The 17770-nt window shown below is 34.5% G+C and overlaps 1 protein-coding gene across 1 annotated transcript; it reads left to right on the plus strand.

The window, feature by feature from the left end:
- LOC18601972 (disease resistance protein RGA2) lies at window positions 3475-7847 on the plus strand. The gene is made up of 2 exons (XM_018119054.1): window positions 3475-6978; window positions 7390-7847. Exons 1-2 carry the CDS (start codon window positions 3563-3565, stop codon window positions 7436-7438), a joined length of 3465 nt encoding a protein of 1154 aa, XP_017974543.1. The 5' UTR covers window positions 3475-3562; the 3' UTR covers window positions 7439-7847.

Here is a 17770-nt window from a genome sequence, read left to right on the forward strand (position 1 = left end):
ATTTACGGATTTTGACTGGACAGGTGATCAAACAACCAAAAGATCCACATCTGGTTATTTTACTTTTGTGGAAGGTAATCTTGTCACTTGGAAAAGCAAGAAGTAGAAGGTTGTGGCAAGATCAAGTGCAGAAGCTTAATTTCGAGGTATGGCTCATGGTGTATGCGAATTATTGTGGATTAAGAGTATCCTCAAAGAGTTGGGAATTGAATATGCATAACCAATGAATCTTTATTGTGATAATAAGGCAGCCATTGAAATTGCACAAAATCTTGTACAACATGATCGCACCAAGCATGTTGAAATTGATCAACATTTCATCAAGGAGAACCTCGATAAAAAAATTATACAATTTCCATTTATCTAGCCTGAAGGTCAGTTAACTAATATTCTCACGAAAGCAGTTTCAGGGAAAGTGTTCCATGGTATAATTGATAAATTGGGCATGATTGATATCTATGCTCTAACTTGAGGGGGAGTGCTAGTATGAGCTGTAATTATTAATTTTTAAGAATATTTTAGGGAGAATATTTTTCTATTTTCTTTTTACTTTGCTTGTAATTTAAGGAAGTCTAAGGTTAGAATGCTTCCTTATTTACTATTTTCTTTACTTGCACACCAAGTAGGTTTATGTTTAATTGGTTATCATAATTACTTTACTTACACACCAAGTAGGTTTAGGTTTAATTGGCTGTTATAATTACTTTACTCGCACACCAAGTAAGTTTAGGTTTAGTTAACTATGATAAATAACCCATTATGGAATTCTTTATTTTTGATCAAACAGTTTAATTCTTTACTTAGATCTTGAATAATTTCTACACAATCTGATTACTTGCCTCTTTCACCTCAACATTATTATGCACTCTTAATGTTTTGGGTTATCATGGTTGCATGCAACATCGCAGTTTGACATTGCATCTGTCGGGTCTTCTATATCTTTTATCATCCTTTTTCCTAGTCAGTCATTTACTACCATGTAATCTTCTTTCTCTAAGTCATCATCTTCAACCTTCTCCACCATGAAGCAAGGACTTTGGATTGATAATTCTTCTGGAAACTTATCACAAGCACCGCCCATTAGTTCCTTCTCCCCGTCATTGCCTTGTTTCAGATATGTCCCTTCTTCCATCTGTTTCTCCTTTACAAGAATGTGATAAACTTTTTCTCCTACAAACGTTTTCTTTTTTTCTTCTATCCTCTCCATAGTATCAATCCCTATGCTTATCGCCCCAAAACTGAAGTTGGTTTTTCATGACTCTTGCCTCAATAAAAAATAATTCTCTCTAACCTTTTACGATATTTGAGAATGTGTTCATGCACTAAACATGAATTGGCACCCCATATACTGCAATCCATTTGAGGAAGAACATTAGTTGGAATTCTTCTGACCATACTTCAATGGTGTCAAATTACCATTTTTGTAACTAGTTCCAATTTTGTTTCTTTTACTCTTCAAACATATTTTTGTTGTAGAAAGTGATGAGAAAATGGTTTGGGGCTAAATGCCTCCATGAAAATCCCTTGCTAGTTTCTAAATCGAAAAACATCCTTAATTTATCAGCACTAACATAATATTTGGTTATGGCCACAATACTTCTCTCCATCCAGTGCAAGTTCTCACTTTGATCATTTCCATGAAACTTCTGATCTGTTTCTCTCCATTTTCTTCATGTCTTGCAATGACAACCATGGCTTCTGGGTTTCCTTTTAGCACCTTTGGGCATAGGATAATTTGGCATTGTGATCTATCTTCTGATTACAATTTTCATTTGGATTTTTAGCTCTTTCTCTGGTATCTCTTGTCTTGTGCCCTTCCGTTCTTCTTTTCCAAAATTTTTCCTTTCCACCAAACTTTGCAAGATTGATCCTTATTCTTTGATCAAGTAGCCACACTCCATCGAACATACTTTTTGCCCCTTTAATGTTTGATAATTGATCAAATCTTACAAACCCAAACCTCCTCCCATTTTTGCTCTTTTTTTGCGCAACGAACATGTCAACAATATTCCCAGTTTGTCCAAAGACTTTTTTCAACCATTTCAGCCGCCTCACGTATATTGTTCACAAAGAGTGAAACAATGCTATTTTTGTAGTGATTAGCATCCCTTCTCCTTGTACTCCATGCATCAATTCTATATAACTTTTTGCATGCTCTCTTAACAGTTCTTTAAATCTCCAGTTTCCTGCCATCTCCCAATGGCTAAATTTTTATTTGCCAAGAATGAGATTTTATTCTTATTCTCATTTACACATAGGTTGATCCAACTACTAATCAAGGACTTCTACTCCTATTTATTTGAAGAACACTTTTTCCTTTGTTTCTTTTATTGTGGGATTGTATCTCACACTTATTATATTGTTGAAAATGTCTAACATTATATTATTGCATTTACTCTCTTTAATATTTCTTTTGTATCAAATTAAATATCTTCATTTTTATGGGTTATTAAGGATAATGTCTACTTTCTAAATATAAATATTTTTAATGATGATATTTATTGAAAATTAATTTTTTTATATAGGTCTCTCTAGTTTTTATGAAACTTGAAGAGGAAAAGTTGTAAAATAAGTAACAAAAAATACCTCATTTTAAAGTTTTGCGTCATTTAAAAGTAGACACTCAATTTATGTTCTCTGTATGTTACATGAGAGATCAAACTATTCATGGGTTTGTCAAGGATGATTGTATTAATTGAAAGCACAACATTTAGCATTGGTTTGAGGATGCTAAAGCGGTTGTTGAGGTCCATTATATAGGAACTAGAATTAAGGAGATAGTAAATAATTAATTTGCATAAATTGGTGCAAGAGCAGGATAGATCACCTTTACCGTTAGATAGTTGATTACTCTTAAAAAATTGCAGCTTCCTTGTTGGAAATTGAGTTGTATTGGATGTGCATAAAATACAAGGGGAATTTGATTTTTCTAATTATATGTGATAATTAAAGTGGGTTGGTAAGGATAGGATATTAGTCGGATGATCATGTCAAAAAATCAAAGATCAACACGGTGTGCCTAGTTAAGCCAAATGGGGCATTAATGGATAAATTATTAATTATAAAGTATTTTAACCCCTACACCCAAAGGCGGCGATAAAAGAAGAACGAATCCTAGCAAAATTGACGTAGCCCATTAACTTTGGCCAAATATAAAGTAATTTGATGTTTGGCAATGCTTTTTGTAAAGTCTCGTTACGGAATACAAATAGAGAAAGTGGAAGGGAAAGGGGATTCAAGTAACACCGCGTGAAGCCTTGAATCCAAACCAGAAGGGACAACTTTTGACAAAAGTTGAATCAGACCACTTCTTGGACTTTTCCTTTTTCTTTCTTTTTGTTTTTTAATCAGACGCTTGGAACTAGACAATTGATGTCTGATAGCATATGTTAAATCACATGGACTCAAAAATGAATGTGGACAGAATTTGGTCTTTTCTCTCTGTTTTAATTGTCCTGCATTTCCATCGTTACTTCTTGGCAAAATTTACAGACCTAAGTATTAATCCATTTTCAGTTCTCACTTCTTTGTTCTAGTGTTGTCAAATTTTTGGGGAGTGGAGATGGCAGATGCTCTTCTTTCAGCCGTTCTAAACACCCTCTCGGAGAACATAAACTCTCTGTGGCTCGAAGAGTTGGGGATCACTGGGGGCTTGAAAACTGAGCTCGAGAGTCTGCAGAGCACCTTAAGTACGATCCAAGCGGTACTTCTTGATGCAGAGGAGAAGCAGTGGAAGAGTGAGGCTATCAAGAATTGGCTGGGAAAACTCAAAGATACGGCTTATCATCTAGACGATATACTAGATGAGTTTGCAACAAACACTCAAAGAGAAAGGCTGCAGAGAGATGCTAGAAGCCAGGTATGCACCTTCTATTACCTTCCTAAACAACTTTTATTTCGCTCTAAGATGGCGCATAAGTTGAAGGATGTTAGAGAAAAATTGGATGCAGTTGCTGGGGAGAGATCCAAGTTCCATTTGAGAGAAGGGATGGAGCCCTTGGAGGACAGGGAAGTCAGTGATACAGAGTGGAGAAAAACTAGCTCACTTGTAAATGAATTAGAGGTGTATGGAAGAGATAAGGAGCTGGATAGAATAATCAATATGCTGTTGAACAATTTAGCAGATCAGGATGGGATTTCTGTTTACACTATATGTGGCATGGGAGGACTCGGAAAGACAACACTTGCTCAATTGGTTTATAATGCTGAAAGCATAAGTAAGGCGTTTGATTTGAGAATTTGGGTATGTGTATCCGATGATTTTGATATTACAAGATTAACAAAAGCCATTATAGAGTCCATTGAAGGAAAGTGCAGTATAGAAGAACTAGATCCCCTGCAAAGACACCTACAAGGAAAACTAATTGGGAAAAGGTTTTTGCTTGTATTGGATGATGTGTGGAATGAATATCACGAAAAGTGGGAAGGATTGAAGGAAGCATTTAGATGTGGTGCGAAAGGAAGCACAGTTATAGTCACTACCCGTGTCGAGAAAGTTGCCCTTATGATGACAACTACTCCTATACACCACTTGGGAAGTTTGTCCTGTGATGATTCTTGGTCCTTATTCAAGCAGCGTGCGTTTAGGATGGGAAAGAGCGAGGATTACCCACTCTTAGAAGCACTTGGAAAGGAAATAGTTAAGAAGTGTGGAGGGGTGCCCTTAGCAATAAAGGCTTTGGGAGGTTTGTTGCGTTTCAAAGAAAGAGAGAGTGAGTGGCTATCGATCAAAGAAAGCGAGATGTGGGAATTGGCAGATGAGGGGAGCAAAGTCTTATCTGTGTTGAATTTGAGTTACAGACGTCTAAAACCGCATTTGAGACAATGTTTTACATTTTGCTCTATATTTCCCAAAGATTATGTCATGAGTAAAGAGCAGTTGATACAACTTTGGATGGCTAATGGCTTTGTTCCTTCAAGAGGACAAATGAATTTGCATGACGTGGGGTGTGAAATCTTCAATGAATTAGCTTGGAGGTCCTTTTTCCAAGAACTCGTGGAGGATATTGAAGGAAATACAACATGTAAAATGCATGACCTTATCCATGATCTTGCACAATCAATTATGAGTTGCGAGTGCTCTGTGACTGAACCAAGTCAGCTAGTGTTGACTGCGCCCAAAACAGTTCGTCACATGTTTGCTTCTGGTAATTCGTCTATATTTGCTCCTTCAAATGTGGACAACCTACCCAAAGTCTGTTCCTTGCGCACATTGATTGTACGTAACAACTTCCATTGGAGAATTGCAACTAAACAGAAGCATCTGAGGGCATTAGACGTTATATTTAATGGAGGAATGAAAATCTCAATTGATGATAATTTCAGACATCTAAGGTATCTGAGCCTTGTTAATTCTGAAATTGAAACACTGCCAGAATCAATATGCAGCTTCCACAAATTGCAGACACTAAATCTGGGATTTTGTTATCAGCTTCGCAAATTACCCAAAGGTTTGAAGCTCTTGAAAAATCTTACATATTTAGACATAACATATTGTAATGCACTTACTTGTATGCCTGTTGGCCTGGGGCAATTGTCTTGCTTGCGTAGGCTGAGCAAGTTCGTTGTGGGAAAGGACCGTGGCTGCTGTATAGACGAATTAAAAGGGCTGGCCCTTGAGGGAGAGCTTTGCATTGAAGAACTTGATAATGTAAAAAGTTCAATCGATGCTAAAAGTGCCAATCTGATAATGAAGCAAAATCTAAGATCACTACGCTTATCTTGGCGCGAAATCGACAATTGTTACCTACATGAAAATGCTGAAGAGGTTCTTAGTGGTCTCCAACCTCATTCAAGTTTGAAGGCGCTAAGCATACGAAATTACCATGGTCCAAAGTTTTCATGTTGGTTGATGGATCTCCTTGTTCCAAACCTAGTTCACATCACACTGCAAAATTGTGAAAGATGTGAATGCCTTCCACCTTTTGGTAAATTACGCTTCCTCAAGTCCCTTACCGTTACTGGAATGGATGCTCTAAAATCTATTGATAATAGCTTCTATGGAGATGGCGAGAGTTCATTCTCGTCACTGGAGAGTCTCTGTTTCGAGCATATGCTTTCTTTCGAGGTATGGACGACAGTGAATGGGAAAGAAAATTTTCCACAGCTAAGATCATTAGTTATAAGAGATTGTCCTAAGCTAGTTGAATTGCCAATGCTTCAATCTCTGAAAAGATTAGAAATTAGAGAAACCAGCGTCTCATTACTTAGGTCCGTGATGCATTTCACTTTTCTCACCTCTCTCTTACTTGGCGGCTTTGATGGCTTGACGGTTTTGCCAGATGGACTATTGCAAAATTACAAGCACCTTGAAAGCTTGACAATATGTTCTGATAATCTGAAATCTCTGTCAAATCTTCTAGATAACCTATCTGCTCTCAAGAAATTGGATTTTCAAATCTGCCTAGTGCTTGAAAGTTTTCCCACAGGACTAGAAAACCTGAGCTCTTTAGAGAGTTTGCATTTAATTCAGTGTGACAGCCTTGTCACCCTTCCAGAAAATGGATTGCGTGGTTTATCTTCCCTTTCTTCGCTGTGGATTCAAGGTTGTAAGAAATTAGCCTCTTTGTCTGATGGGTTGAGATATCTGACTTCGCTCCAAGACTTACTCGTCAACGGATGTCCAAAGTTAAACTCATTACCGGAGTGTATCCAACATCTCTCTGCACTTCAGAGTATGAGGATTTGGAATTGTGAGAGATTAACTTCTCTGCCAAATGGGATAGAAAACCTTGCCTTGCTTTCAGAATTGGAGATCATGCGTTGCGATAATCTAATGTGTCTGCCTCAAGGGCTACAGAGTCTCACGGCACTCACAAAAATGAGGATTATAGGATGCCGACATCTGGAAAGGCGGTGCAGGAGAGAGAGAGGAGAGGATTGGCCCATCATAGCCCACATTCCTTCTATTGTAATCATGTCTGGTGAAGAGTACGTTTTTCGAGGACGAGGAAGGCCTCTTGGCAATCGGTTAACAAGGTGATTTATCAATTTTTAGTTTTATTTATTCATTTATTTTATTCGACTCCGTTCGAGAAGCTTTAAGCTAGTCATTGCTCGAATGCTATGATTATCTTCTTCAAATGGTTAAATTTATTGATCCTGCCTTGCAGAGCACACCATATAGGATATGACCATTGCAATCTATGTATAAATTATTTCGATCTTTTTTGCTTTTTATGTCTTTGTTTTTTGCTAAGATTTTGAGGTTGAAACAAACTTGATCTACAATACAACAGAATAAGATACGACCATTGCAATCTATGCATCAATCTTTGTACCGGTTACTTAATAGCTGCAACATTCATGCCGTAATGCATTGGTCCTTCATAAGGAATGTTGCCATTCGATGAATTTAAGATATATTACTCTGTCTAAATATATTTTCAGGGTTGGGGATTGGACAAATGGGCTCTTCAGAAAGTTTTTGAAATCTTAGCCCAATGTACGAATAACATGGAAGAAACCTGATGGGTGAGATGAATTTCACAATGGTGTGGAGTATCAGAGTTGCGCAATGCATCAAAGTTGTGCTCTGTAATTCAACATTTTCTGGGATGTGTACTGTTGCCTTCACTTTAATTGGTATGTTTTATTGTCTTTTGTACACTGCATTAGAATCATGGTGCATCAAGGATGATTGTAATAACTGAAAACGAGCATTTCCTTCAAATTGGTCTTTGATGATTATACAATCATTTTAGGATGTCAATATGCAAGTTTGATTACTTATATACTAAAGTGATTGTGTTAAATTTGTGATGTACTCTAGAGCACACTACTATTCATGTTCAATTTAACATTGAATTTGGGGTACCTTGAATTTGAATTTCTGTATTTTGGACTTAGAGCTTGTTTGGCTTAGTTTTTTTTAACTTAAAAACTATTATTAAGCTCTTATGAAAATAATAGATTTAAAAATTAAACTAAAATTGTTTGGTAAACTGTTTAACAAAATAAATTATATAAGTTCTAATTTTGATTAAAATTATCATAAAGGGTATTCATGCCATCTTCAATCACCTAATATGCTATAATGTAATGCTTTAAGTTTATATATAATTTCATATGTTAAAATCGAAGAAATCAATAAAAAAAAAGAATAACTTTCAAACTTGTATAGTAGCAATAGTATTGGATTTTTGTTGATTTAACAAGCAATCAAACCATAACGCTTCAATTTCAAAAAAAGAAGAAAAAAGAGGAAACGATGTATTTAATATTAAAATCTTTTTTAGTGAAAAAGAGAAAAAAATCTTTAAATAGTATCTGAATGCAGTTTTGAATTTTAGATTTTTTTTCTCTCAATCTTTGTAAGAATAAAAAAATTCTAGATTTTGATATTTTGTTGTTGGGTTTTTTGTTTTTATTTTTTGTAGAGAGAGGTAGAGAAGAGGGAAATCGTGATTTACATTGAAGAATGGTAATTTGTAGAGGGAAAGAGAGAAGAGGGAGATTAATTGAGAGAGGGGTATTTTCAGAAAATTAATGTGTTTTTAAAAGAAGAGAAGAAAAAGCTCCTCCCTGGAGCTTTTTTTTAAGCTCTTTTTTAAAAAAATTTTGTTCTTAAAAAAAGTTATTTTTTTTAAAAGCTTCTCAAAAGATCAAGTTTGGCCTGACTTTTGCTTTTAAGAAGTAGATAAGTTGAAAAAAAGTTAGGCCAAACATGCACTTAACCTCATGATCCTTATTTTCCTTTTATTTCTAATATAAAAGAGTATTAGCAAAATTTAGTCTTTAAAAATTTGCAGCTTTCCTTCTTTGCATTAGGTTTCTGCAAGCTCTGTTTGCAACAAGTTTCGACAACATTTTAATCCTTAGTGTTTAACTCTATTTTGAAGAAATCAATTCAGCTGCAACTTATTTCACCTGCAACTTATTTCACCTGAAACAATCAAAAGAAGAGAAAAAAAAAAAGGTAGGGAAACTTTGAGACGTAGACCACTTGAGAAAGCTTGGAGGGTAATATAAAGTGCGTTTTGGTTGGGGATATTAATAGAGTTCTTCAGGTCCATCATTTAGGAACTAGAAGGATAAAAACAATTGCATAAATAGGTTTGGTCAAACAGGCAGGATTGTTCTTCATGGAAAACCTTTTTCTTAACCAACTTTGAATAATATATGCTTTTAAGTGCAGAGGACCAACGGGTGTGTTATTGTTGAATTTTGCAAAACTAAATTTCTCAAGTCATTAAAGAAACCATACCATGTAGGTAAAAGCTGATCAAATGGTCCAGTACATTTTACTTATGTTGAGCTAAGACTTGCATTGAAGACCTCCTTAAGCAAGTCATTAGCTAAGGGTCCATGCTTTGTTGGATATTTTCAAATAAAAGATATGATTTCATATCTTAATAGAAGGAAAAATTGTAATTGTTGGAAATTAAATTAAAAGAAGGGTTATGTTTGTTGAAAATAAAAATAAATAAATAAATAAATAAAATAAAAAAGAGAGAGAATAAGAAAAAGAGTTATGTCTGTTGGAAAAGACCAACATGATCAACTCTTTGAAACAGACACAAATAGTGTCTATTGGGAATAGGCATTTATGCCTATAAAAGAGACTCTTTTTATCCAACAAAAACGTACATCAGAAAAACAAAAACTTTTCTTCCTTTCTCAAATTTCTCAAGTTTTCTTCTATACTATTTTCTTATAGAAAAATACTATAGAAGTTTGATAATCTTGTTATACTCTGGTGAGTCAATGGATTGATTTCGTCAATGCAAAACGCCGTCAATCATTGGGTTCGTTGTATCTTCGAGGTTTATACACCGGTAACTCTTTTGTACACTATAAGTGGGGGCCAACAAAACCTCAAGGACAGTGGCATTGATACACGCCTTGAAGCCAATTTCTAAGTTTTCAGTTTGGTGTTTTAACAATCTTAAGGTTTTATTTTGTTCCAACAATGGCTGCTGCAAGTGAAACACTAAGAGAATTAGCTTCCGACTTTGTAAAATTGGGCTGGTTTGATGGTGGCAACTTTCTAAGATGGCAAAAGAAGATGCATTTCCTACGATCAGCCTTGAAAGTTGTCTATGTTTTGACTACACCTAGACCAGAAAAAGGAGAAAACGAATCTGTTGCTGCAACGAGAGAAAGGCAAAAATGGGACAATGCTGATTATATGTGCAAAGGTCACATCTTGAATGGTTTGGTTGATGGCTTATTTGACACATACCAGAACGAGGCTACTGCGAAAGATTTATGGGACAAACTCAAAGCCAGGTACATGACAGAAGATGCAACAGGTAAGAAATTTCTAGTTAGTTGCTTTATTAATTATCAAATGGTTGATGGGTGTTCTGTTATAGAACAACTATGAGAAATTGAAAGAATGCTTAATCAGTTTAAACAATATAAAATGAAAATGGATGAAACTATAGTTGTATTCTCTATTATAGACAAACTTCCTCCATCATGGAAAGATTTTAAAAGAAGTCTAAAACACAAAAAGGAAGAAATAACTCTTGAGGCTTTGGCAAATCATCTTTGAATTGAAGAAGAATATAGGAAACAAGAACAAGTTGTTGTTTCTAGTGACGCCAAAGTACATGTTGTGGAGGAAAGACAGACCACTAAACCTGCCAAAAAGAAGTTCAAGCATATTGCTAATGGTTCGAAATTCAAAAGACAAAATAAAAGCTCATGTTTCTATTACGAAAAACCAGGACATTTTAAGAAAAAGTGTCGATTATTGAAGAGGAAAAATAATTCTTCAAAAAGAAAAGTTTCTGAAAATTTTATAGCCATGATTCCTGAAATCAATGTGCTTGAAGAAAATGATGCTTGGTGGATTTATTCAAGAGCAACAAAACATGTGTGCAATGACAAGAGTCTTTTCAAGAGTTTCGTACCAAGTGAGTGTGAAAATTTTCTATACATGGGAAATTCTTCTACAGTAATGATTAAAGGCAAATGGACTGTTGAACTTGAATTCACTTATGGAAAAACTTTTACTTTGAAAGATGTACACTATGTTCTAAAAGTTAGGAAAAATTTAGTGTCTAGAAGTCTATTAAATAAGTTTGGTTTCAAGCTTGCATTTAAGGCAGATAAATTCATTTTGTCCAAAGGGGGAATTTTTGTTGGGAAAAGTTATATGTGTAATGGAATGTACAAATTAAATATTGTTAATAATAATAAGAATAAAACAGTTGTTTCTCATTGTATGATTGAATCTTTTTATTTATGGGATTATAGATTAGGACATTTAAATTATAGAAGATTGGATGACATGTATAAAATGGGCTTAATTCCAAATTTTAATCCAAATATTGATAAATGCAATACATGCATGCTAACAAAAATAACTAGAAATCCTTTTCCTAAAGTTAAAAGAAATACCAAATTACTTGAATTAATACATAGTGATGTGTGTGATATGCATAGTACACCTACATTAGCTGAAAAGAAATATTTTATCATATTCATTGATGATTTCTCTAGATATTGCTATGTATATTTGTTGCATTATAAAGATGAAGTGCTTGATAAATTTAAGGTTTATAAATCAGAAGTTGAATTATAATGTGAATATTTTATCAAGTGTTTAAGATTGGATAGAGGTGGAGAATATTATAGTTCAAGTTATTTTGCCTCCACTAGAATAATTCATAATATTTCAGCACCTTACACACCACAACATAATGGTGTAGCAAAAAGGAAGAATAGGGTCTTGATCGAAATGGTAAATGCTATGTTATCATGTTCAGGTCTTGGAAAAGGTTTTTGGGGAGAAGCTTTGTTAATAGCTTGTCATATATTAAATAGAGCTCCTATAAAGGAAACTAAAATGACCCCATATAAGCAATGGAAGAAAAGGAAACAAAACCTTAGTTATATGAAAGTTTGGGGATGTAGAGCTGTAGTTAAAGTTTCGAAACCCAAAAGAAAGAAATTGAGTGAAAGAGGAATAAAATGCATATTCATAGGATATGCTTAACATAGTAAAGCATATAGGTTCATGGTAATTGAACCAAATGATTCAATTCCAATCAATACTGTTATTGAATCAAGAGATGCAATATTTAATAAAAATAGATTCAAATCTATTTTAAAGCAACTACAGCTACTACAATCAATTCAATCAAATGTCATTCCATTGGAACAAAATGAAAATAATGATGAATCTAGACCATAAATAAATAAAAGCAAAATGGCTAGAAAGGTAAAAGATTTTGGTCCAGACTTTTATATGTTCCTTGTAGAAGGAACAGTAGAAAATATTGACAAGAAGATTGCTTATTATTTTAATTTAGAGTCAGACCTTGTTACATATGATGAGGCAATGAAGTCTCAAGATTCTACAATTTGGAAAGAAGCAATCAATGATGATATGGACTCAATAATGGGAAATAATACTTGAATTTTGGTTGATCTTCCACTAGGTTCCAAACCAATAAGTTGTAAATGGATTTTCAAAAAGAAAATGAAAGTAGATGAAACCATAGACAAGTTCAAAGCAAGACTAGCAACTAAAGGCTTTACACAAAAACAAGGGATTGACTACTTTGATACTTATGCTTCAGTGGTAAGAATTGTTACAATTAGACTTCTAATCTCCCTTGGATCAATTTATAAATTGGTAATTCACCAAATGGATGTCAAAACAGTATTTTTAAATGGTGAATTAGAAGAGGCAGTCTACATGGAACAACCAGAAGGGTTTGTTATTTCAAGACAAGAGCATAAAGTTTGTAAACTTGTCAAATCATTGTATGAGCTTAAACAAGCACCAAAACTGTGAGACCTTGACCTTTATAGACTCGTAGATAGAAATATACGCGATATCCCTAATCAGGGGTAATTTCGTTATTTTCTCAATAAGCCCATAAAAGTAAGTTTTAAACAATATTATGGCTTAAGTAGGCATAAAGCATAAATAAATGATGAGAATATGGGTGAAATGACAAGGAAATAAAAATTTTGATGATTTTCATGTTCTAGGGGCAAAATGGTAATTTTGTCACCCGAAGACAAAATGGAAATTTTTGAAATTTTACACCACCTGACACTTGTCATGCCCATGGATTTCAGCCATTAACATTTTACATTGTGGATAATTGAAACATTTTATGTGGTGGAGAGAGATTGCTTAATGGATAAGTATTACATATGGACCAATGGAAACATGCCATGTGTCAAGCTTGGATTATTCTAGAATTTCTTTATAAAATCTATTTAAAACTCTCTTAGTCTCACCCATATGACCGGCCAAAGCATGAAGTGAAGAGGAAAGGAAAGAACACAAACCATAGGTGGGAAAATTGAAGAAAAAGTGTGGGATTTAAAGGATTAAGCTAATTTGTGGAGGGGCATTTTAGTAATTTCCAAGGGAGTGGATAAGCTTGGGCCATAAATATCCTCTCCTTCTAGCAGCTTCTTGGGATTTTCAGTAGCTTCCTCTTCTTGTTCTCTTCTTTCTCACGTTTCTTCAATTTCTCCATGGAAACTTGATGTGAAGCTTTCATAACTTTCTCTCTCCAGCTTTAATTTTCATACCTTGGTGCCCTTTTGACTAGAACCCTTGTATTCTTCCACTTTCTCACTCTTAAAACCCTTGAAAATGATGAAAATCTTGTTTCCATAATCTCTCACTAGTTAGGTTTTTTAGAGAGAGAAAAAGGAAGCTTTATTAATAGCTTGAGAGCTTTTGGAAAGAAGTTCAAAGTTTCAAAGCTATCAAGGAGAGTAGTAAACTAGTATTGGGTTTTAAGTGTTGAGAATGACTAGAGATTTGATTTGTGAATATTTTGTAGATGAGATTGTTAATTCACTTTGGAGTGATAGGAAAGTGAAAATGGATGGCCATTTAAATGACAATTGAAAGCTAGCTAAAAGATAGCTTTTAGGGTTTATAGTATGTAAATTGACATTATCAAAATGTTAACTTGATGATAGGTGCTAACGAAGCCCCATCACCCCAATTGGATCATTAAGGGGATTAAGAGTCGGCTAAAGGCTTAACGAGTACCGGTGAGTGGACTTGCATTTCAAACTTGTTTTGGGGAGTATGAAAGATTCTATCCAACTTGTCTTAGAAAATGTACCTTGGGAACAAGCTTTTAGTAAAATGATTTTATATTGTGAAAATGTGCTATACAATGGTTTATGTGTAATTGCAATATGATAAAATGCATGATATGCATTGGATGCTTCTTGCATGTTGATGTGGACCCGACTATGTGCGAGTAAGAGTGCACATAAGCCGTTGTTGACCCGACTATGTGCGAGTGGGAGTGCACATAAGCCGTTGCTGACCCGACTATATGCGAGTGGAAGTACGCATAAGCCGTTGCATATGACATGATGATGATGAGAGGGTGTACATGATGATTGATATATATATATACATATATGGTATATGGTTGTAAATGGAAATATGTGAGCATTTGATTTGTTGAAATTTGGGAGTTTACATGTGTTACATGTTGCTATTGTTATTTTAGCAGGATGGCTTGTTTTAAAGGAAAATGAGACTTTTTTCTTGATGTTCTGACTCTCGCTGCAGTGAGAAACTCTCAAGTTTGAGGGCCTTCACCAGACCTGGTTCTCGCTGTAGCGAGAATGAAGTTCGCTGCAGCGAGAAACTTTCTGTCCATTTTGGCTAACTTGTGGGTTTTGCTATATTTTCGATTCTTTGGTACCATAGTTGAGTATGGATCTTTTAAGTGATTTACTCATGAGGGGTTTACATGAGGGGTTCTACTAAGAACTAGAACAAATTGCATTGTTTTGAGAAAATGAGTGCATCATGATTTCGATAAACATTCCTTATGGTATGCTTGTTCCCTTCTTGTTCATTCACTGAGTTTATGCTCACCACTTTCAACTTCATGTTTTCAGATTAAGAGACAGCCGATATATAGGACGAGGTGTCCTATTGGACTTGTATCCATCTTTTAGTAGGTGTCTCGGCATTCAGTAGCTGTACATTCATCCGAGTCTCTCCACTGGACATCGAGTCTCTTTTTGTTGTGTATAGACGAACCTAATATGAATTATTAAGATACATGTGTAGACAATGTATATACACCTGTTTGGTATGCCAGTATGAAGTGGCAATGCTTAATATTATTTTGATTCTAAGTTATGATATATGACTTAGCAGTTTATGAAGGAATGATTAACATGTCAGATTAATAGGCTTGCTTGGGATTAGTGGACTACGTCCATTGGGCCCATGCGCCGATCATGGCTCGAAATTTGGGTCGTGACAAAAACAATGGCACAAAAAATTTGATGAAATTGTTTTAGCTAATGGCTACAGCATAAATGAATCTGACAAGTGCATATATATCAAATTCCAAAATGGTAAAGATGTTATAATTTGCTTATATATGGATGATATGCTAAGTTTTGGTACAGATTTGGAACAAGTCGAGGAGACAAAGAAGTTTTTGTCAAAAAAACTTTGCAATGAAAGATATGGGCATAGCAGATGTCATTTTAGGAATTAAAATATTCCGAGATGAAAATAATATAACTTTATCTCAATCGCACTACATTGAAAAAGTGCTTGAAAAGTTTAATCTTATTAATTGTATACCATCATCTACGCCAATGGATCCTCAAATTAAATTAGTACCTAATGCTGGTAGGGCTGTTGATCAATTACAATATGCAAGAATAATTGGTTGCTTGATATATGCAATGACATGTACAAGGCCAAATATAACATTTGCTATTAGAAAGTTAAGTAGATATACAAGTAATCCAGGTACTTTGCATTGGCAAGCCATAAATCGAGTATTAAGATATTTAAAGAAAATAATTAATTATGGACTTTGCTATCATAGATATCCATAAGTACTAGAAGGATATTTGGATGCTAGTTGGATTACAAGTTTAGAAGATCATGCTTCCACAAGTGGATGAATCTTCACGCTTGGTGGGGATGCTATTTCTTAGGGGTCCAGGAAACAAACATGTATAACTGATTCTACCATGGCAACCGATTTTATTGCATTAGCTACTGCCACCAAGGAAGTTGAATGGCTAAGAAATTTACTCTATGGTGTGCCTTTATGGCCTAAACCAATTTCTCCAAATTTTATCCATTGTAATATTGAAGCAACTTTAGTAAAAGTATATAGCCAAGTGTATAATGGAAAGTCTAGACATATTGGATTAAGACATAGCTATGTTCGATAATTAATTTCTGATGGAGTGATCACTATAACTTTTGTGAGGTTTAGTGAAAACTTGACGGATCCTTTAACAAAAAATCTTGCTAGAGATCTTGTAAATAAGACCTCAAAAGGGATGAGGCTCAAGCTCATAAATTGAAAGTTACCAATGGTGGAAACTCGACTCAACGCTTGGTATAACGTTAAGTCTTGAGTTCAATGAGATAAAGTCCATCATTTGTATGTGGCTGCTAGCACTATAATATAATATATTCCATCCTAACTGAAGTGCTAGGTACCCGTAATGGTAAGGAAAGGATGAGTTATATAGCTTAATAGACCTATAACATAATTTGTTAAAATGCTTTAGCTACGGGGGCATTCATGGGATCTACCTATGTGAGTGTGAAGTGTGGCCGTTTCTAGAAGTTCAAGAGCTTGGCTCTAACAACACTCATGAAAAGAAGATATAGACGCATGGCCATAAAAGCGTCACCAGAAACTATGCATTCATTGGTGTTGAAATCGTTGTATGAGATGTATTCGGTTAACCAAATGGAATAACTGGTTCAAAGTATTGTCTACCATGCAATTTCAGTTAACTTTAATATGTTTTCACTAAGTGAAGGTTCAATTGGAAGACACCTTCATTTATGCAATTGATTTACAAGATTATCGAAAATTTGAATTAATTTGAAAATGGTGAGGGATTGTTAGATATTTTCAAATAAAAGATATGATTTCACATCTTAATAGAAGGAAACATTGTGACTATTGGAAATTAAATTAAAAGAAGGGTTATGTCTGTTGAAAATAAAAATAAAAAAAATAAAATAAAAGAGAGAATAAGAAAAAGAGTTACGTCTGTTGAAAAAGACCAACAGGAGCAATTCTTTGAAATAGACACAAATAGTGTCTGTTGGGAACAAACATTTATGCCTATAAAAGAGACTCTCTTTATCCAACAGAATGTACATCAGAAAAACAAAAACTTTCCTTCTTTGCTCAAATTCTGAAGTTTTCTTCTATACTATCTTTTTGTAGAAAAATACTATTGAAGTTTGATAATCTTATTATACTCTAGTGAGTGCGCAGTGGATTGATTTTGTCAGTGGATTGATTTTGTCAGTGCAAAACATCATCAATCATTGAGTTTCATTGTATTTTCGAGATTTATACGTCGGTAACTCTTTTGCACACTACTAGTGGGGGCGAATAAAACTTTAAAGATAATGATATTGATACGCACTTTGAAACCAATTTCTAAATTTTCAGTTTGGTGTTCTAACATGCTTCACTATTGTTGTAGTGTGACAGCTACCTATTGCCATGCCTATGACAGCTATGCACCTAATGGATGACTGATATGATATTTAGACTCTGATGGAGTGTAGTAATGTCAATGCTATGATCAAAACCTTACCTTTGAATCCATGTAATATATATTTTAGAAAAGTTAATGAATATCTCACTGGGATGGACTTTGTTTTCTCTGGTTTTTTGCTCTTTCTTCTCTTCTTTTCTACTTTGTTCTCATTTTATGACTGCTTGTTCATCTGATATGCAATGCTGAGTTTCATTCAAGTCACAAAACAATAGTTTAAACCTATAATTAAAAAAAAAAAAAGCTGGATTTC

Source organism: Theobroma cacao, chromosome 4 (assembly GCF_000208745.1).
Source record: "Theobroma cacao cultivar B97-61/B2 chromosome 4, Criollo_cocoa_genome_V2, whole genome shotgun sequence".
Taxonomy (NCBI): domain Eukaryota; kingdom Viridiplantae; phylum Streptophyta; class Magnoliopsida; order Malvales; family Malvaceae; genus Theobroma; species Theobroma cacao.